Source organism: Montipora capricornis, chromosome 4 (assembly GCF_036669925.1).
Source record: "Montipora capricornis isolate CH-2021 chromosome 4, ASM3666992v2, whole genome shotgun sequence".
In the NCBI taxonomy this organism is placed as follows: Eukaryota; Metazoa; Cnidaria; class Anthozoa; order Scleractinia; family Acroporidae; genus Montipora; species Montipora capricornis.
The window spans coordinates 25394633-25412605 of NC_090886.1; the positions used below are offsets into that span (position 1 = coordinate 25394633).

Below are 17973 nucleotides of genomic sequence, written 5' to 3' on the forward strand. Positions count from 1 at the left end.
TGGCATCAACATGAGAGTTCCAAGAAAGATAAAGGTAAAGTAACTTTATTTAACGTCAGTAGTTCCTTCAAGCGTGTTCCAAAATAAGATGCGTTTTTCCAAAATTGAATTTTTCGTGGTCAAACACCTTCGTAACATCAAGGAAAGTTCAAATTCAGACAAGCAATACAAGTATCTTACCGCAGACATACGTTTATTGGAGTAATAGAATCACAATATTAAGAATTTCCAACGAGCACTATTTTTCACAGAAAACTCTTGGGCAAAAACTGTACATACTTCACAGAGCCCAATCAAACCCTTCAAAATTGCAGTATAAAAGAGAAAACAGGCACTAAGTGGCATTTAGCTGCAAAAATGCATTGGCCTAACACCATTACTGCTCTAATAATAAGTCACTTACATGGATGCAAAAATTCTGCATGCTTTCTGTGTCGTGCCAATCAGTTGAAATCACGCTATTGATGCAGAACTTCTGCGACTCTTTAAGTTCAGTGACACACTCAAAATCCATTTACAAATGAAATGAAATAGATGCCGAAATTCTGCATGCCTTAATTTTAGGTGATGTTCAGTCAAACCAAAAATATATTAACCAACGCAAACCTGGAGGCATGCAAAAATTTTGCATCATTATGTGTAGTAATCGGCATGGGATACCAATTTAAAAAAAAAGGATGCAGAAATTCTGCGTCTCTATGAGTTCAGAGGTACTCTCACATTTCATTTACAAATATAATAGGTGCAGAAATTCTACATGCCTTAATTTTGGCTAATGTTCAGTCAAAACCAAGAATGCATTCACCAACGCAAACCTGGGGGCATGCAAAAATTCTGCATCATTATGTGTAGTAATCGGCATGGGATACCTATTAAAAAAAGAGGATGCAAAAATTCTGCGTCTCTATAAGTTCAAAAGTACACTCACATTCCATTTAAAAATTTAATGGAGGCAGCAATTCTGCACTATTGATGTGCAGTTCAAACCATTGCACGTTCAAATACACGAACCTGTGGCTATGCAAAAATTCTGCATTTCTGTGGCAATTCACATCACCCCTTCAAAAAAAAATTAAGGAATTCTGCATCTCATACCTACTCTTTCGTAATAGAATTAGCTTTGAAGGAATTTAGTAGAAAACAGATGCTTAAATTCTGCCCCTTGCAGCAGCACATTATCAAGAAAATAAGAATTAGTCAAAAAAATAAGCAGAAAATACGCAACAATTCTATATCTCTTAGGAAAGTCGAAAGGAAACTGACAAGGTTCTAAGATACGATTCATTCTTGTAAGATGCCGAAGCCAGAGTGAGGCTTATGTTGCACAGCTAGATCGGACAGGAGATCCAGATGTACCACTGTTAATTTTAAGAAACAAAAAAAAAACTTTGCGACAGAATCTTACTGATTTATTGGCAAAAAAAAACATGAATAAATGTTCAACGTCACTCATCAATTTCAACCGTTCATTGCGGAAGAAATTACGTTTCATGTAGAGCGTTGGTTGTCCACTGATGTGCTTAAAAGTAAATTAAGCTCTTCTTCCGTTGTTCAAAGCAGCCAGGAATGCATTCCCTGCAAAGAACCCAAGAAGAGAGAACAACCATGAGTTTTATTTAATAGAAACTCAAAGAGGATGGTGATACGGTTAATTTTACAGTTTATAAAACTGTTGGCTGCCAAACACTCAGCTGACTCAGCGAAGGGATTAATGCAGTTTCTAATGTCCAACAGTGAGTGAACGGAATTGTTGTAGAAATATTGAAAATTCTCGCCAAATCAAGTAATCCTTCCTTCAGTCCACTTTCTCTTTTGACCCGGTGCAGCCGTTTCGTTAAATACAGGCTGAATATTGTTATTTTTCTAGCTGATTTTAGGTTGAAAATTATATCCTTGCGCATATTCTTACATATAGCGTCACGGTATGACATTTCACCGTATCTGTACTCAGTCACAGATAATTGCCCCCGCAGGGATTTCGCCCAGAGGCGAAATCCCGAAGAGGCATCCTAGTAGCTTGCGCGTATATTAAGGACAGTACTTACGGTTTAAATATGCAGTCGGTATACTAGAAAAAATCTCGGTTTGTTCGAACAGGGGCCGCGAGGAATCGGTAGGTAATGATGACGTTTCTATTGTTTGCGCCCGCAAGTACGAAATGGTTAGGATGACGTAAAGCAGAAAATCCCAAAGGGAGTTTCTGAGAGTTTGTGTATTGTGACATCAAAATAATTCAAAGTCCCTATTTGGCGGGTGCAGAGTATTATGAAAGGAAGCGCATGGTTTAATATTTTGTGTCAGTCGCATCACGGCGTCTGTTCTCGCGGTTGTCACGCTGAGGAACAGCTGATTTTAAGGTGAGAAAAACTGAACTTATATATATATATATATATATATATATATATATATATATATATATACTGTAGGAAACAGACAACTTTTTTAAAAGACATGTTTCGGCATGCTTATGCCATCATCAGTTTAATTGGAAAATTAAACGAGACTTACCTGTAAGTTGAAGTTTGATTGAGATTCTATCACATGACATCAGAAGGCGAGAGATCACATGAGATAGCACGGCGCTTGCGCAAGTCATAATTAAAAGCCACGTACTGGGTGCATCTAAAATAGTAGGCAGGCTGAAAAAGCCAAGTGCCGGAAGAGACCGGCAACCAAAAGTGCCAAAGAGAGGGTGGGTGTGATAGTGGAGGGCATGTGATCTCTCGCCTTCTGATGTCATGTGATAGAATCTCAATCAAACTTCAACTTACAGGTAAGTCTCGTTTAATTTTCCAATTCTATCACATGACCAGAAGGCAGAGATCCCATGAGACTTTAAAGCGTAGATGCACCCATACGACATGCACTCGAACAAGAGGCATGAAATCCACACAAAAGTAAGAGGGTGAGCATAAACAAGGATAACCATGTTTGTAATATATTGCCTAACAGTAACAATATGAGCAACGTAGCACATGCACTATTCCAAAAACATATCAAAGCTTTCACTGGTCAAGGATAGCGGAAGCAAGGCTGTTTCCTTGAATAACCGGTTTTTTGTAATATTTACGGAAGGTCTCGGCAGACTTCCAGCCTGCCTTTGCCATGATCTCATGGACAGGGACGTCCTTTTCATTAGCTTTGGAAACGGATGCTGACCTAGTGCTATGTGCCGTGAATACCTTTGTATCAATACCACAAAATCTAAGAGTGTCCTTAGTCCACCTAGAGACCGTGTCCCTAGATACAGGTTTATGGGGCCTAACATAACTAATAAACAGTTTTGTTTCGTTATTGCGCAAAGCCTTGGTCTTGTTGATGTATGCTTTCAGACAAGTCAAAGGGCAAATTGTACTGTCTGGCTCATAGGTAGCAATGTCAATCCTCGTGTGTGGGCTTCTGGGGGTACTGGTCTTGACATGCTCAGCGACGTCAAAGGAATAATTATCCTCCTCCATGGTAAGATGCTGTAGATCTAGGTAGTGTATCGATTGCCCTCGTTGACTCGAAACTAAGAGAATTAGCATAAGGACCTTGTGCGTTAAATCCTTTAAAGACAGTTTTTCATTGGGGTATAAAGAAGATAAATGTTTTAAAACCACTGAAACATCCCAAATTTTGTCATATTTAGGTTTGGGTCTACGCGATTCAAAGACCCCTTTCATAAAGCGTGTAACAATATGGTTGCTACCAAAGCTCCCCTCCCCGTCTATCGTAACAATGGTAGATAAGGCAGAGCGAGCAGTGTTAAGGGTTGAGTAGCTAAGCCCTTGATTAAATAGCCCCAAGAGAAATTGAAGGGCGTCGCTCAGTGGTGGTGAATAACAATTAATTTTCCGTTCACGACAAAATGCCATCCATTTTTTAACGTATGTGGCATACTGTTTTTTAGTGCCTTTCCTCCAGGATGCCATGAGAATGTCGGTAACCTCCTCTGGAAAATGGTAATGGCGGAAGGATTCCCTGACACAGGACATACCATCAGATGAAGATTCCTGTGTAGTGGATGTGGGCCACTGCGGGAGGGGTGGTGTAGAAGATCTGGTCGTGGAAGCAGGATCCAGGGCTGGTCGCACAAATGTCGTAGGAGGACCGGAAACCATGTTTGAGTTGGCCAAAGTGGGGCGATTAGTACACCCTGTGCTCGGTCTTGACTGAACTTCTGAAGGCATCTTGGAAGAAGGCTAAAGGGTGGAAAAGCATAAAATTTGTGCCCATTCCAATTCATAGTAAATGCGTCTACGTGTGCACTGTTAGGGTCTGCTTGCCATGAGCAATAACTACTGATCTGATAGTTTAAGCGGCTTGCAAACAAGTCGAAATCGAGACCGGGGTGGCGCAACAGGATCCTGTAAAACGAGTGTTTGTTTAACATCCACTCGTGATTATCTGAGAACACGCGTGATTTTTCATCAGCCCCAGTGTTCAGCCGACCAGGTATGTGCACAGCTGAGAGCCAAATATCTCGTGATATGCACCAGTCCCAAATTTGAACAGCTGGTTAAGTTCCTTGGATTTTGAGCCCCCCATATTGTTGATATAAGCGAGGGCTGTGGTATTGTCGATCTGAATTTGGATGTGGCAGTTGTTCATATGGCTACAAAAACACTTTAACGCAAAAAAGGCTGCAAGTAATTCCAATATGTTTATATGGTATTCAGCTTCCGAATGGGTCCATCTCCCCCCCGTCTTCTGACTGCCAAAAACAGCTCCCCACCCCAATGTTGATGCGTCGGACTGAATTGAAGTGCTGGGGTGGTCGTGTAGGATATCTCGTTTGAGAGTTACGGCATTATCACGCCACCACTGAATTTCTGTTAGAGCGGGAGGGGATAATTGCATTTTCCTCCCGTAATCGCCCTTGGTTGCTATGAGTGCGAGATATTTATCCCGCTCTAGGTGGCGGTAGTGAAGTGGTCCATACTGAGCACCGGGAAAATTGGACACCAGAATACCGATAACCTCTGCGACCTGTCTAATTGTGGGCATTTGTGTTTTTAAGAGCGTAGCGCAGACAGACAGAATCCGTTGAACTTTTTCCCCTGTAGGCGTAACTGTCATAGCAATAGAATCCAGTACACACCCTAGGAAAGTTAATTTCTGAGAGGGTACGAAGACCGATTTGTCTGGATGGATATGAAACCTTAATTTGGTAAACAGCATGAGAGTGTCGATGACATTTTTATGACATTCCGCAAAGGTGTCGCCTTGTAGATAAGAATCGTCAATATACCCTGAATTGAGATGTCCCATGCTGCGTAGGGTGGCATACACAGGTTTCAATAGTTTAGTAAATATGCGCGGGGCACTAGCTAGGCCATTAGGCAAACAGGTATATTTGTAGAAAACACCGTCAAAACAGAACTTTAAGTATTTCTGGTGAGATGGGTGGATAGGAACGGTATAATACGCGTCCTTTAAGTCCACCGAAGCCATGAAACAACCTGGTCTCATCATGTTTACAGCAGCCTCTAGAGTATCCATTTTAAAATGATGGTAAGCTATAAATTCGTTACACGCTTTGAGATTAAGAATGGTACGGTGCGTGCCATCTTTTTTCGGTCGTAAAAATACTGTGGAAATAAATTCCCCTGTTTCCTGTGCCACCGGAATAATGACCCCTTTAGCGAGAAGTTTATCAATTTCCGCGTTGACAATTGAATGTTGATGACTGTTAAAGATACTAGGTCTGACGCAATGTTGCATGGGTGCAACACTGTTTTTAAATTCAAGTTTAACTCCAGTAACAATCTGAAGAATAGTAGGGTCAGTAGTGATCGCTTCCCACTGCGGCAAAAAATGCTTGAGTTCTCCGGCTTGGAAACTAGTTTGTGATTTTACCAAGCTATGTACAATGTCAATAGACAAAGATGTCATGTTTGCATTACATACCTCAGACACCTTCATTGGCGCTGGCTGGTTTCGCCGTCCTTTTTCTTTCTCGGCGGCTTTGAGAAGCGACTTTTGCCTAAAAAATCAGAGGATTTTCCTCTAGGGTAAGGCTGGAACCTTCGCTGGCTCGAGCCATATGTTGAGCGCCCAGCGTACTTATCGCCACGGGAATTCCCGGAATGTTGAGGGCGAACCCTTTTCGTCAACTTATTAGCCTCTGTGATATCCTTCGCGAGTTTTGACAAATCTCCGAACAGGTACTCTGTGGTGCCATCAACAGTGGACAGGTTGCATAAAGCGGCATAGTCTTTATGCATCTCTTTCTTCATGGCCAGGCGTCGGGAGTGATTCACCTCGTGGTTGTATTGAAGTGCCATTGCAACAGCATCTGTCAACAAGGTGATCAGTTCTTTGTCTCGGCTGTATTTTCCCAGCGCCAAATCGGCGGCTTTTGTCATGGCTGTAATGGCGCCGATAAGAGTGTTTTGTCCCTTCTGCGATCGTACATCTTGAGCTTTCATGGTAGTCGAAAGTTGGCTCCAGATTGAGGGGTTCACTCTCGGGGTTCGCAGACCCTTGACATTTTCTGGACGAGAATATTTGTCCAGTTTGACCTTGAGCTTCTCGTCCCCCATCTTTTCGGACAAAAGATTATTAAAAATAGCCGCCAGACCTTCGTGAAGGGGCGGAGAAGTCTTCTCGCTTACTGTTAAGTCCTGCGCGAGTTCCTTCAAGAGGTCTTCGCACGGCATAGCCTCGTCATTCGCACCTTTGCCCGCAGAGGCGAGGAGCGCGGATAAATCCGCATCCATGTCCGCAGATTTGGCGGGCCCGTCATTAGAGGCGGTTTCACCGTCCTCATCGGAGTCGTCGTGCCCATTCAGGAGCACTGAGCTTACATTCTCGTTCAAGTTCGTCAGCTGGCTCAGAACTGGAGCCATGGCAGCTTTGAACATATCCGCGAAAGCGTTTGCTGAAGGCATATTCTGGGCGCCTCTGTTCGTTGACGTTTCAGGGGCGCGCTCGTCAGTTGTGTGGTCTTCGTGATCGGACATAATCACTGAATTATTGGCACCCAACTACGTTAGAGCCTAAGCTGGGTTCCAACTAAGGCTAACTACGTTAACCTCTCCAGCAATTTGTGTCAGAAAAGGTTTTTAGTGTAGAAAAACCAAGCTCCAAGAATTTGTATGACGTACCGCGTTAAGCGCAAATCGTGCAATGACTTGCGCAAGCGCCGTGCTATCTCATGGGATCTCTGCCTTCTGGTCATGTGATAGAATGAGTTCCTAGGAGTGAACAGTTATAAAGTCTACGGGTAGATGAAAAAATTATTACAACATGACTTAATACAAAAGCGGGTACTATTTACAGTGTGACACCAAACATCAAGGTGTAAACTAAAACGTGAGAAAAGTGTTGTAATGCTGCAATTGTTTGTTAAGTTCCGGTTTGATCTTATTTATATGAAAAGCTTCTTTGAGTTTTAAATCAATTGAGTTGCTGGCAGAATCCAGAATACTAAAGCACGAAGGGGAGTATTTGCTCTTACATAAAGGAGATGTGTTGAAATGCTTAAAAATATGCGAGTTTTTATCGCTTTCCGTGTGTTCCTTTATCCTGGTAGAAAAGTGGCGACTAGTTTCGCCAATATAACGGGAATTACAACCCGCACAAGAAAATTGGTAAACTACCATGGATTTTAGAGCAACAGGAGTACGATCTTTAACACTAAACACTTTTAATTTTGAATGAAGTGAAAACTAATTTGATAGTTAGTTCAAAGTAATCGTCTCAACTTCAGGCTACACCCTCTCTGATCTGAGTTAAAAGACTATTACAACATTACAACAGTCATCACATACGGTATCGACTATAATAATTTGCAAATAAAAAGAATGCAGCACTTTGCATCGCGGGGGCAGCTGTAGTGTCAACTATTACTAGTTTTATCAGCAAACAGTGGGCGAAAGCTTTTCGCCTTCGCCATATATACATGACAGAGTTTTGCCATCTAAATCAAAGTCCAGATGCAAGATATGAAAATTTCAACCATATTAACGTTAACTGATTTTAAAGTTTTTGAAATAAAGGAATACAGACCGAAGAATTGGGATCCTTATTAATTCCTTATTAGCATTATGTAGCTAAAAAGAAACGGCTACAATAAAACGTTAAAGCCAGTGACTGGAATAATACAAAATACATGCAGAATACTGATCCTTTTCAGTAACGCGTCACTGGTAGTAATGCTTTCGCGTTCAAAGGAAAACAAAAAAAAAAACGCCGCAAATAAATCTAAAAACTTGACTATTTTAAATCCTTTTAAAACTTCCTGCAGTCTATGTATAAATTCGGGGATGGAAGCGGAATAATTCGATCTCAGTTATTCATTATGTCTTCCACTTTTTCCCGAGTTATGCATTATTCAATATTGAAACTTTGTTTCTCGAACACTGAAAAATTCATTTCAGAAAATGGTTTTAGCACAAGAGTTACATACCTGGATGGAATTTGATCGTCCTGGTGAAATGAGTGCTCAGTACTGTTGGTGGTGACTGATGTTTGAGCATCCTGAGAGTCACCTTCAGAGTCACTCTTATGATGACTTCCGCTCAGGATGTTGAAACGTCATTCAACATCAACAGTCCTTCTCAGGACTGACTCATTTCACCCGGCAAATCAAATTCTATCCAAAAAATTCATTTTGTCCAAAGTTTCATTTTGTTTATTTTGTTCGAGATCTTCTGCGGCTTTCTGCATTTCCAAACTTTCCGAACTGTGTTTCCGGCTCTCCGTTTTTCTCGAACCAAAATTCATTTTTCATATAGGTACACCCTTTCATGGAATCAATATGAAAGCTTCTCATTGCATCAATTTATTCACAAATTCATTTCACCAGACTTCCACCAATGACAAAGCTCTTCCACACCCTAAAAATCAACAACGATTCCTCAATTCGCTCCGACGACGGGCTAATGCTCGAAACGTTAGCTTTACAAATCTTTCATGGTGAAAATTCGACCTAAATCAACTCGTTTGATAAAACCAAATTTTTATGTTTGATTCCTCCTCTGAAGCAGCACCACAGCTTGTTTAGAAGCTAGAAATTTGTCATGGGCACTAGTTCACTTCGTTTCGTTTCCTTACCATTTTCTAGGTTTGTGCATGGAACTTCCATGCAACACGACCACTCTGACAACTAAGACACGAGAATTGAAAGTCCACATCTAGCGAACCGTGTTGAAACGACATATTGACATCATTGTAGATCAAAGAAACAGAATTCAAGGATTCTTGTATTTTTCTCAATCGCAAAGATGCTGGTTATTTGACAAGATTACTAGAGCACAATTGGAGCTGATATATACCAGGAGGAAATGTCTGTCTTGGTCAAAGATCATTGTGATAACACTACAGCTCCGACCTATCTATCCTTCGCGACAACTTCGTGTACTGTGTTGATCACTGTCGTGGCGTCTTTGGGAAACTTCCTTGTCATTCTTGCAGTTTGCATCAATCTTAACAAGGACATGAAAAAAAAAAAGCCGCAAATAAATCTAAAAACTTGACTATTTTAAATCCTTTTAAAACTTCCTGCAGTCTATGTATAAATTCGGGGATGGAAGCGGAATAATTCGATCTAGTTATTCATTACGTCTTCCATTTTTTCCCGAGTTATACATTATTCAATATTGAAACTTTGTTTTATTTCCGTATTCGTTATTCTTTAACGGAAAACCGTAAGATTCGTTATTCCGCTTCCACCCTAAGTTCCTAGCCCTCTAAAACAGTTCCTACGGTAAAGACAAACTTGTGCACCAAAAGGTCTCTTTGAGTTGTTACACAAATCAAACGCAGTGCTGAATCCCGAATTACTGATCACTGGTTTACAAAAAAATATGCGAAAAAGAAACTTTAGGGAAACAATCACGAAACACGCCTCGACACTAAGGTATGCGAGACTCTTTTTATCATCTTAAACAGTGAAGGAAACGAGAGTGATGCGAAATGCGTTACAGCGTGTGACCTGTTTTTTCAGTTTACTGCATTAGTAAAGCGGCCATGAACTGATCCTCCCTAGTCAACAAGTTTGAACTCAAATTTACGTTAAGTAAAATTTAAAGAAAAGGAAATCATATTTTCGCAAATGGGAAGATGATTGAACAGAAGGGATGTTGCGAATGGCAAAAGGGTAGGCCGTTCTTCCCAAACTTCACAAGTTTGTATTTCATAATCTCTTTCTCCCACTCACGCGAGGTACAATTTGGACGAACTGGTCGGAATAAAACAAAACATCACTGTGAAAACATTACGTATCAACAGCTAATCATCAAACTAATTATATGTCACTTCCGATTTCATTCACGTCTTATTGGATCACGCGATTCTGAAATATTTCGGTAGCAAAATGCAACTAAACGTTTACTATTTCAAAAAACTGTCCCAAGATGTTTCAATGAAGATGAAATATCGTAAATACCCCCTTCAGGATAATTGGCAAAAACATAAACATCTAAACAAACAAATGAACAACAACTTATGTTACAATCTTCTTCCCCCAAAATGATCACGATGTCAAATAGTGCAAATTATGAGAAGAGGTCAAAATTCGTGATAAAAGACACAAAAGCTTGGACACATTTTAAAAGGCTCTCGCTTACTGCGATGCCAGAATAATCTCGAATTTCAGCCCTACTGCATTTTTTGTGTGACTGTTATCAGTATTGTTGTTAAATGAAAACGTAAAATAATACGGTTATACTTTGAGATGATTGTGTTATATTTCTAACGTCTACTTTGTTCCCGTAACTGTCAAATAGACGTCAGTGGCCGCATTACCTTGCTTACAAAGCTACTGTAGCATTCATTTATTTATTTATTTATTTCGTCTTGATCAACTGCGGAGGCGAGGACTACACTTTCCAAACGAGCCTTATTTGAAATAATCTATTCTCGGTTCAGCGCAATATCATAGTTGGAGAACGATTACGATTCTCATCTTGAAGTGAATTGTGGCAGTTTGATTAGATAAGTGGTGGTGTGTAAGAGGTTCATGAGATCACTGCAAATTTGTGAGCCAGGAGAAAATGCTCTAGTTTAAAAAATATCATGACATGTTCCGCGTTCTAGTTTTTTCGACCAATTTTATTCTTTCGGACTGCACGTCCCGAGCCAGGTAACAATTTCGCTCAAATTAAACATAAATTACGTTGCTTGGTAGATCTTAAATTCTGAGCACATTTTTGACAAACTATTCGTAAGGGTGCGCCCCTGATGCCATGGCATAACCCCTATCTATCAAAGGCTAGGTACTGGCACTTGAGAAAATAGAAAAAGACAAAAAGTACTTCTTACCTTTAATAACTTGGTGGAGCCATAATACAATGTTGATACCTCTACAAGTCGTCCTTATATTTCGCCGTTTGATTTGACAAGCAGTTCATTGTTTCTGTGCACATTAAACACATCTCCGGAAACTTTGATGAACCAAGAACTCGTCATAATGGGAAGAACCGTGGAAAAGTGAATTTTTTTGGGGAGAAGAACTTGCTTGTACATGGGTTTCCCAAGTAAGTCACGACCCACTTTTAAGACCTACAAATTTGAACTACCTTGGCTGGTGCATGTGTCATTCAATTTACTTCTGTCCCTGTTAAGTACAAAGGGCCATTTCAGCTTGCGGTTTCCAACTTCCGTCGGTCTCTTATCTTAATAAACAGAGCGAAACCTGACATTGCATACTGTCAAAAAAGCCGAATCTCACCAACATTGACAGTCGTGTGCAAACCGAAAAGTAATTCGATGAAAGGTGTGACCTTCACGGAAAGTCTGGCAATTGCGTGAAAGACAAGAATTGGTCGGCATGGCGCAGAATGGCCGGACATCATTAATATTCATATGACTAATCATCGCATTAGCATAGAAGTGACGCGCTGAAGCGCGAAATTTGAAAGCGACAAACTACATTTTTAAAAGAAATGGCGCCAGAAATGGGCAAACGCGCAACTTTAATTTTCATTCTAAAGGCATCTCGGTTGTAAAAGTCCTAACTTGTAGGCTGCAAAATGAAGACCAGATTACACTTATTTTATCGAGACGCTCGGGAGATGGACACGACTTGTAAAAACTATTGGAAATTTGAGTTAAAATGCGAGCGATTTTTCAGCCATTTTATATGAGAATTCAAAAATGCTTTTTTTCTATTTAAAATTTCTTGTTTGTGGAGCAACTTTTTTATGAACTTGTAGCATGCAAAAGTTTCTTTAAAGAGTAAATTCAGACATTATGTTAAAATGTCAAATATAGCGGCAAAGGATTTACTTGGAAATTTGCGCTCTTTCATTTCGTATCACATAATGAGCAGATAATGAGCCATTTTGCTCATGAATATGTATAAATGCAGGCACACCGGGTTCATGAATCTTGCTTTAGCTCCGCCTCCACTGTTCCCTTGGGTGTTCCATAAAGATTGACAATGTACTTTTCAGTCTACCGGATTTTGTTACGACCTTTGGCGAACATTTACGATTGAAGCCGACATCCAGAGTCGTAAGTTTATCACCAGAGTGAGGATTTGGCACCAGACCAGTGTTGTTCTCACACAGGAGATAGTGTTTCCAGTAATCTTTCAAATTCTGCTCAGCTGAAATGGCAAAATGCTGACCTACTCGCTGTTTTCCTAGAAAATGAAGTCTGGGACCCCAACTATCAAAATTCCTGATTTACAGACGCATTTCAAGGCTACTGAAGCTTTCCAATATACGACCTTCTCATCTCGGCGCACCTTAGCTTTTAAAAGAACTTTAACAAAGGAGAAGCACTGAGTCCGTTCGAGAACTCAGTCAAAGAAAGTTATTAGAAAAACCACACTTTGAACCGAAGGCTCTGTGAAAGCGGCTATCCTAAAAGAGCCGTGCAAACAATTCTGATTAGTTCGATTCACCGACAACCCGGTCAGACCGAATCGTTAAAAGGTTCTCCTGAAACAATGGCATGTTATTCAACGACCATCTCTAACCAGCCACCGATTAAATCCGCACAAGAAGGAAAACTGATCCCTCAAGCATAGTCAGATTGTCCGCGCGAAACTTGCTTCAATCCAAGAACAATCAGAAAATCAATGCAGCGCTTAGTTACAATCTTGAAGAAAATTTGCATATGATCATTTACACCGATTCCCAAAGTCCAACGGCAATCACACGGCTTTGCCGATTTCAACAGAACTGAGTCAACAAGCAAATTCCTGATCACTGATCACCAGATCCAGATGAGTTGTTCACTCATATTACGAATGTAGAAGCTAAGGACTCCTAGACTATAAACGTTAAATAATATTTAAGAATTTACTTCATTCAACCTTACAACGAGAAATAAATTCTTTGGGCCAAAACCACCTCTCACTACTATGGTTTCACAGCATTTGATCGATGTAACTCAATCCTGAGAAAGCAACCGACGCTCAAAGTTTGAAATTCTTGTTGCAACGATTTATTGCAAACATTTGAAAAGCACCGGATAAAAGAAAACAATTACTAGTATTAATCGGTGCCTCTTCAATGTAAAACAGCACACGTTTGCCGTGGTTAGGATGGTTTAGCGTAATTATCGCGCTCCTGGCACTCTGGCATTCTGCGCCCTGTTGCATAACCTGTACGTTATGCAATAAATTATACATTGGCAAGACAGGTAGACGACTAGGTGACCGATTCCGCAAACACCTTCGCGATGTTGAGAAGAATGACAAGGATGCATCTAAGCCAGTCGTTCGTCATTTTAATCTCCCTAACCACTCAAAAAAACACATGGCTATATGCGTCCTTTCCCTACATCTACAATCGGCGTCAAAATTGTTGAGACACTCTTATCCTTTAGAGTCGATTTCAAGCTCGGTGCGAAAATGGCCCCCTCCCCCGCACCCCCAGAACAATGTTGTGTTTTTCTGTTTTCTACGAGCCTTGTCGACAGCGGTACAACATTGATTAGGGTGGGGAAGGGAGGGGTATCCCGGAAAGGTACTTTTTGGACAAGTTTTCTTTGCAAACAATGTGTTGTTTCCAGTGTGCTCTGTTGGCAACTGTCTCAACTAATTTTGTCGCCGATTGTCTGTTTCAGAAAACTTCCTTTATACCCTTTATACGGGCACCTATAGTCCAGTCTCTCCGTCAATATGACCACATGAGTGAAACAATATTTTCTCATTTACAACGAGTAACCACGACTAATCACGAGTAACCACAAGATTGTTATAAAAAGATAATGTAATTATTCTACTTGTTAATTATGGTTACTCGAGGTTACTCGTGGTTACTCGTGGCCACTCCTCCGCGGACTTCCTAAAATCAGAGTACAGCACTGTTTGCTGTTCTTTTTTTGTCTCAGGAGTTATAAATTGTCTTTGCTATTTATATTTCCCTCTTTTTTATGGGTCATATCCCTTGTAACAAGTTCAAATGGAATTATGTATGGTGAATTTCAAAAGGGAATGCTAAACGTCACGCAATGTTCCGAAAGTATCACTTATTTCAAGGTATGTCAAATCCAAAACACTGCACAAATCGTCTTGAAATTGCCATTATTTAATACGATGTCCTTTCTCTCAATAATAAGCGTTTGTGGCATGAACTTAACTTCGCTGGACGTTCGACATCCACATTTTGGCCGTTGTAATTGACGTTCTCAGTAGTAGTGATTACTTGCGTTAAAATTTCTCTTTTTTTAGAATGCGGTACATCGAAGCCCGTGAGATATCACTTTCCCTGACAATATCATTCACGCATCCAACGAGAATATTATTCAAAACCACTTAGACATAGCATCGTTAAACGTATTTTAGTATTTAAACGGCAGATATAGGCATATTTTATCCCCTAAATTTTTTTCATCTGTTCGGATTTCCTAGCTGAAAGTCTAGTGATCCGAAAATTATACGGATCAAAACTTACCTTTTCGAAAATTTCAGCCAGAAAAAAGGCTTCCGAAAATTCTAGGTGACCTTTTTAGGGTAAAAATCCGTTAAAAATGGGCAATTATACCATTTTTTAGAACTTCGAAAATCCTAGGACAGGCAGGCAAGCAAGAAATTTTACAACAAATGTTCCGAAAATTCTAGACCTCAAACCGTCTTCCGAACACTCAGATATTTTGCGAAAATTGACGTTGGGTGCCCCTTGTTCACTTTCCGCCGTTCGCAAATAGATGGCAAGCGTATACATGCCCTTATCTCGTTAGAAATGTCTCGTACAGACAATCGGCGTTAAAATTGTTGAGACACTCTTATCCTTTAGAGTCGATTTCAAGCTCGGGGCAATGTTGTGTTTTTCTGTTTTCTACGAGCCTTGTCGACAGCGGTACAACATTGATTAGGGTCGGGGAGGGAGGGGTATCCCGGAAATGTACTTTCTGGACAAGTTTTCTTTGCAAACAATGAATGTGTCGTTGCCAGTGTGCTCTGTTAGCAACTGTCTCAACTAATTTTTTCGCCGATTGTAGGTACGACGGAAGGCCGCAAGAATCTGGAACAAAAATTCATCTTCCTAATTGGCACCCTTAATCCTCATGGTATTAACGAACGCTTTTCATTTAAATAATTTATTCCTATTTTTCAAGTTGCCATGTTACCACCAATAACGTAGCTCCTACTTTACTATAAAAACTACACGTAACCCATAATTCCTCGATTCGCTCTGACGAAGGGCTAACGCTCGAAACGTCAGCTTTTAGAATCTCTGTACGGTGGCCAATTTACATTATCAACTCCGTTGATAAAACCAAATTTTTTTATACTACTTCCCCACCGACGCAGCACCACAGTTTCTTTAGAAACTACCCCTTCATTCATTAGTAGTTGGGGATACGAGAGCATTTTTTCTTGATAATCACTGTTGTCAAATTTATTTTTATCATTCCAAAACTCTTGATACACATCATTAGTTTCATTTTCATTAGTGAACTAGTCTGTGTCTGGGAATAATAATTTCAACTGTTTTTTCTCATCCGTGACGAGTCTTACATCAACACTTTTTCGTAAATTTTCCATAGTCTATCTAAAGACGGAATTATTCATAAGTTTGAAGACATCTTTTTCAAAAGCATTTTTAGCATTGGTTCTTTTCTGTGTTAAAATCGATATACTGTTTTAATCATAGAGATTGATCAAACTCTAGTACTCTACGAACTTTCGTAACTTTTAATCCAAGATCGGTGTATACTTGAAGGTTTCTATAATGAAGAACATACCTTTCTTTGTTATTTAAGGTTGGTATCAGTTTATGCACTAAACATGTTGATACTTTGTATTTATCAGTTATTTTTTACAATACTCAGACAACATATCTTTTTCCACTTTCATCTTTTCAGCTGCTAATGGATAATCATCATGCAAATCATGTAATTCTTTTGGATACTCAACATCATCTTCTAAAATCAGTCCTTTTTTGCTGTTTTCTGTATATTTAGCTAGGTCTACAATCTTGGACAAAAAGAGTTGAGAATAGTAAAAACAAGGGCTGCTTTACGCACTACGTCCTCAATATCGCACCCTATCAGCTATCCCCCTCCCCCCTACATGTAGGCATTTATAGATTATGCTAGTAAAAGTGACATATTATGCTAGTAGCATTGCTTTTTTTTTGGCCAAATTATGCTAACATTATGCTCTTTTTTCCAAATTATGCCACCGTTTTTTTAAATTATCCTCTTTGAAAAAATGCAAATAAGTCCAAAATATATATTTTTTAACTAGAAGCCGTTCGTCTACAGGAAAGAAACGCAGCAAATCCACAATTAATTTCAAATAAACATGTGGTTCAGGTTAACATGCACACTAGTACTAGATAAATGTGACTTCCGGTTTCGGTGCACCTCAGACCCGGGCTCAGTGCTTCACAGTGAACTACAAATGCTACTAGTTTAACTAAAACTTTAAATATCGATTAAGGTCACCAAGTGCTTGGGACTAGAGACAAAAAATTATCAAATAATAGCATCAAAAATGATCTGATAAAAATCAAAATGCGAAAAATAATGCTAGCATTGCTACTAGGCAGAAAATATGCCAGTTTGCTCGAATTATGCCAAAAATTAAGCTAGCATAATCTATAAATGCCTACCTACAACCAATGTTGATAAGCCCAGGTTCGACATGCTTTGTTTCGTCTAGAAACATTGATCAGGATGGGGGGGGGGGGGGGGACAAAAAGGGAGCTTACTTTTCATACTTGTGATCCCAGTTAGTCCAAAAGCAGAATTTTATTAACAACTTTGCCCAAGATTGTATTTGGTATACATTGTCAAATATCTGTCTAAATGAGAGTGTGAACACTTTCATATGGTTACAATATTTAAAACTAGTTTTCTCGTGGCTGATACACAGTAAATTGTCAAGGATTACTTGACATACAATAACATTGCGTGAAACAAACATTGTTACAGTAGTGCATTATTAGCCTTTTACGTGAATTGTTTACATAAGATATTCCTCTGTTTATTTCACTGCACTGCACTGCGAATTGTTGTTCTTTTACATCGTGGAATTCATACATTAGTACGATTAAGAAGTGAGAGATCGACTGAGTCCTCTAACAAGGACAATAAGAAGTTATATCAAAACCAGTCAAGATCAGCCTTGCCCTAGGTATTTTTGCCCACTTTGTTTTACACTGATCAATATTTTACTGCAATATGTACATACAGATACGAAATTATCGTAGATATATTTCTGTAAGACTACATATACAATAAGACAATTGCACGGTTATCAACGGTTAATTTTGTGTGTTCTTTAACTGACGTTAATTTACGGCGAAGGAATGAGAAATTTTGGTCGGTTAACGTAATTTGAACAGATTTGAAATATTTTTCATAACAAGTCTATGTTAACCGTTGAAAGGCGTCACGTTTTGTTGGAAATGTAGCAATCTCATTGATTTTGTTCATGGATTATACTCATTAGTAACGCCTTGTGAACACGTTAGGGGAAATAAATATACTTTCTTGTAGTTACTGGGTTGCCAAACCCAGTCGGAATCTGGGTTTCATTTCGTAGTTCTTTTATTTTTATTGTAATATATATATTTTTTT

The 17973-nt window shown here is 39.6% G+C and overlaps 1 protein-coding gene across 2 annotated transcripts; it reads right to left on the reverse strand.

The window, feature by feature from the left end:
- Window positions 1-1156: 1156 nt before the first annotated feature.
- Window positions 1157-7069, reverse strand: LOC138044558 (uncharacterized). Of its 2 annotated transcripts, none has more exons than XM_068891038.1 (2): window positions 5893-7069; window positions 1157-1575 (listed from the first exon to the last, which is right to left on the reverse strand). In XM_068891038.1, exon 1 carries the CDS (start codon window positions 6945-6947, stop codon window positions 5904-5906), a length of 1044 nt encoding a protein of 347 aa, XP_068747139.1. In that variant the 5' UTR covers window positions 6948-7069; the 3' UTR covers window positions 1157-1575; window positions 5893-5903. The 2 variants fall into 2 exon arrangements, with proteins under 2 accessions (XP_068747139.1, XP_068747140.1); XM_068891039.1 differs by lacking the exon at window positions 1157-1575 and adding an exon at window positions 3072-4184.
- Window positions 7070-17973: the final 10904 nt, after the last annotated feature.

Coding starts and splice junctions, on each gene's coding strand:
- LOC138044558 (XM_068891038.1), bottom strand. CDS start 6,947: ATGTCCGATCACGAAGACCACACAACTGACGAGCGCGCCCCTGAAACG.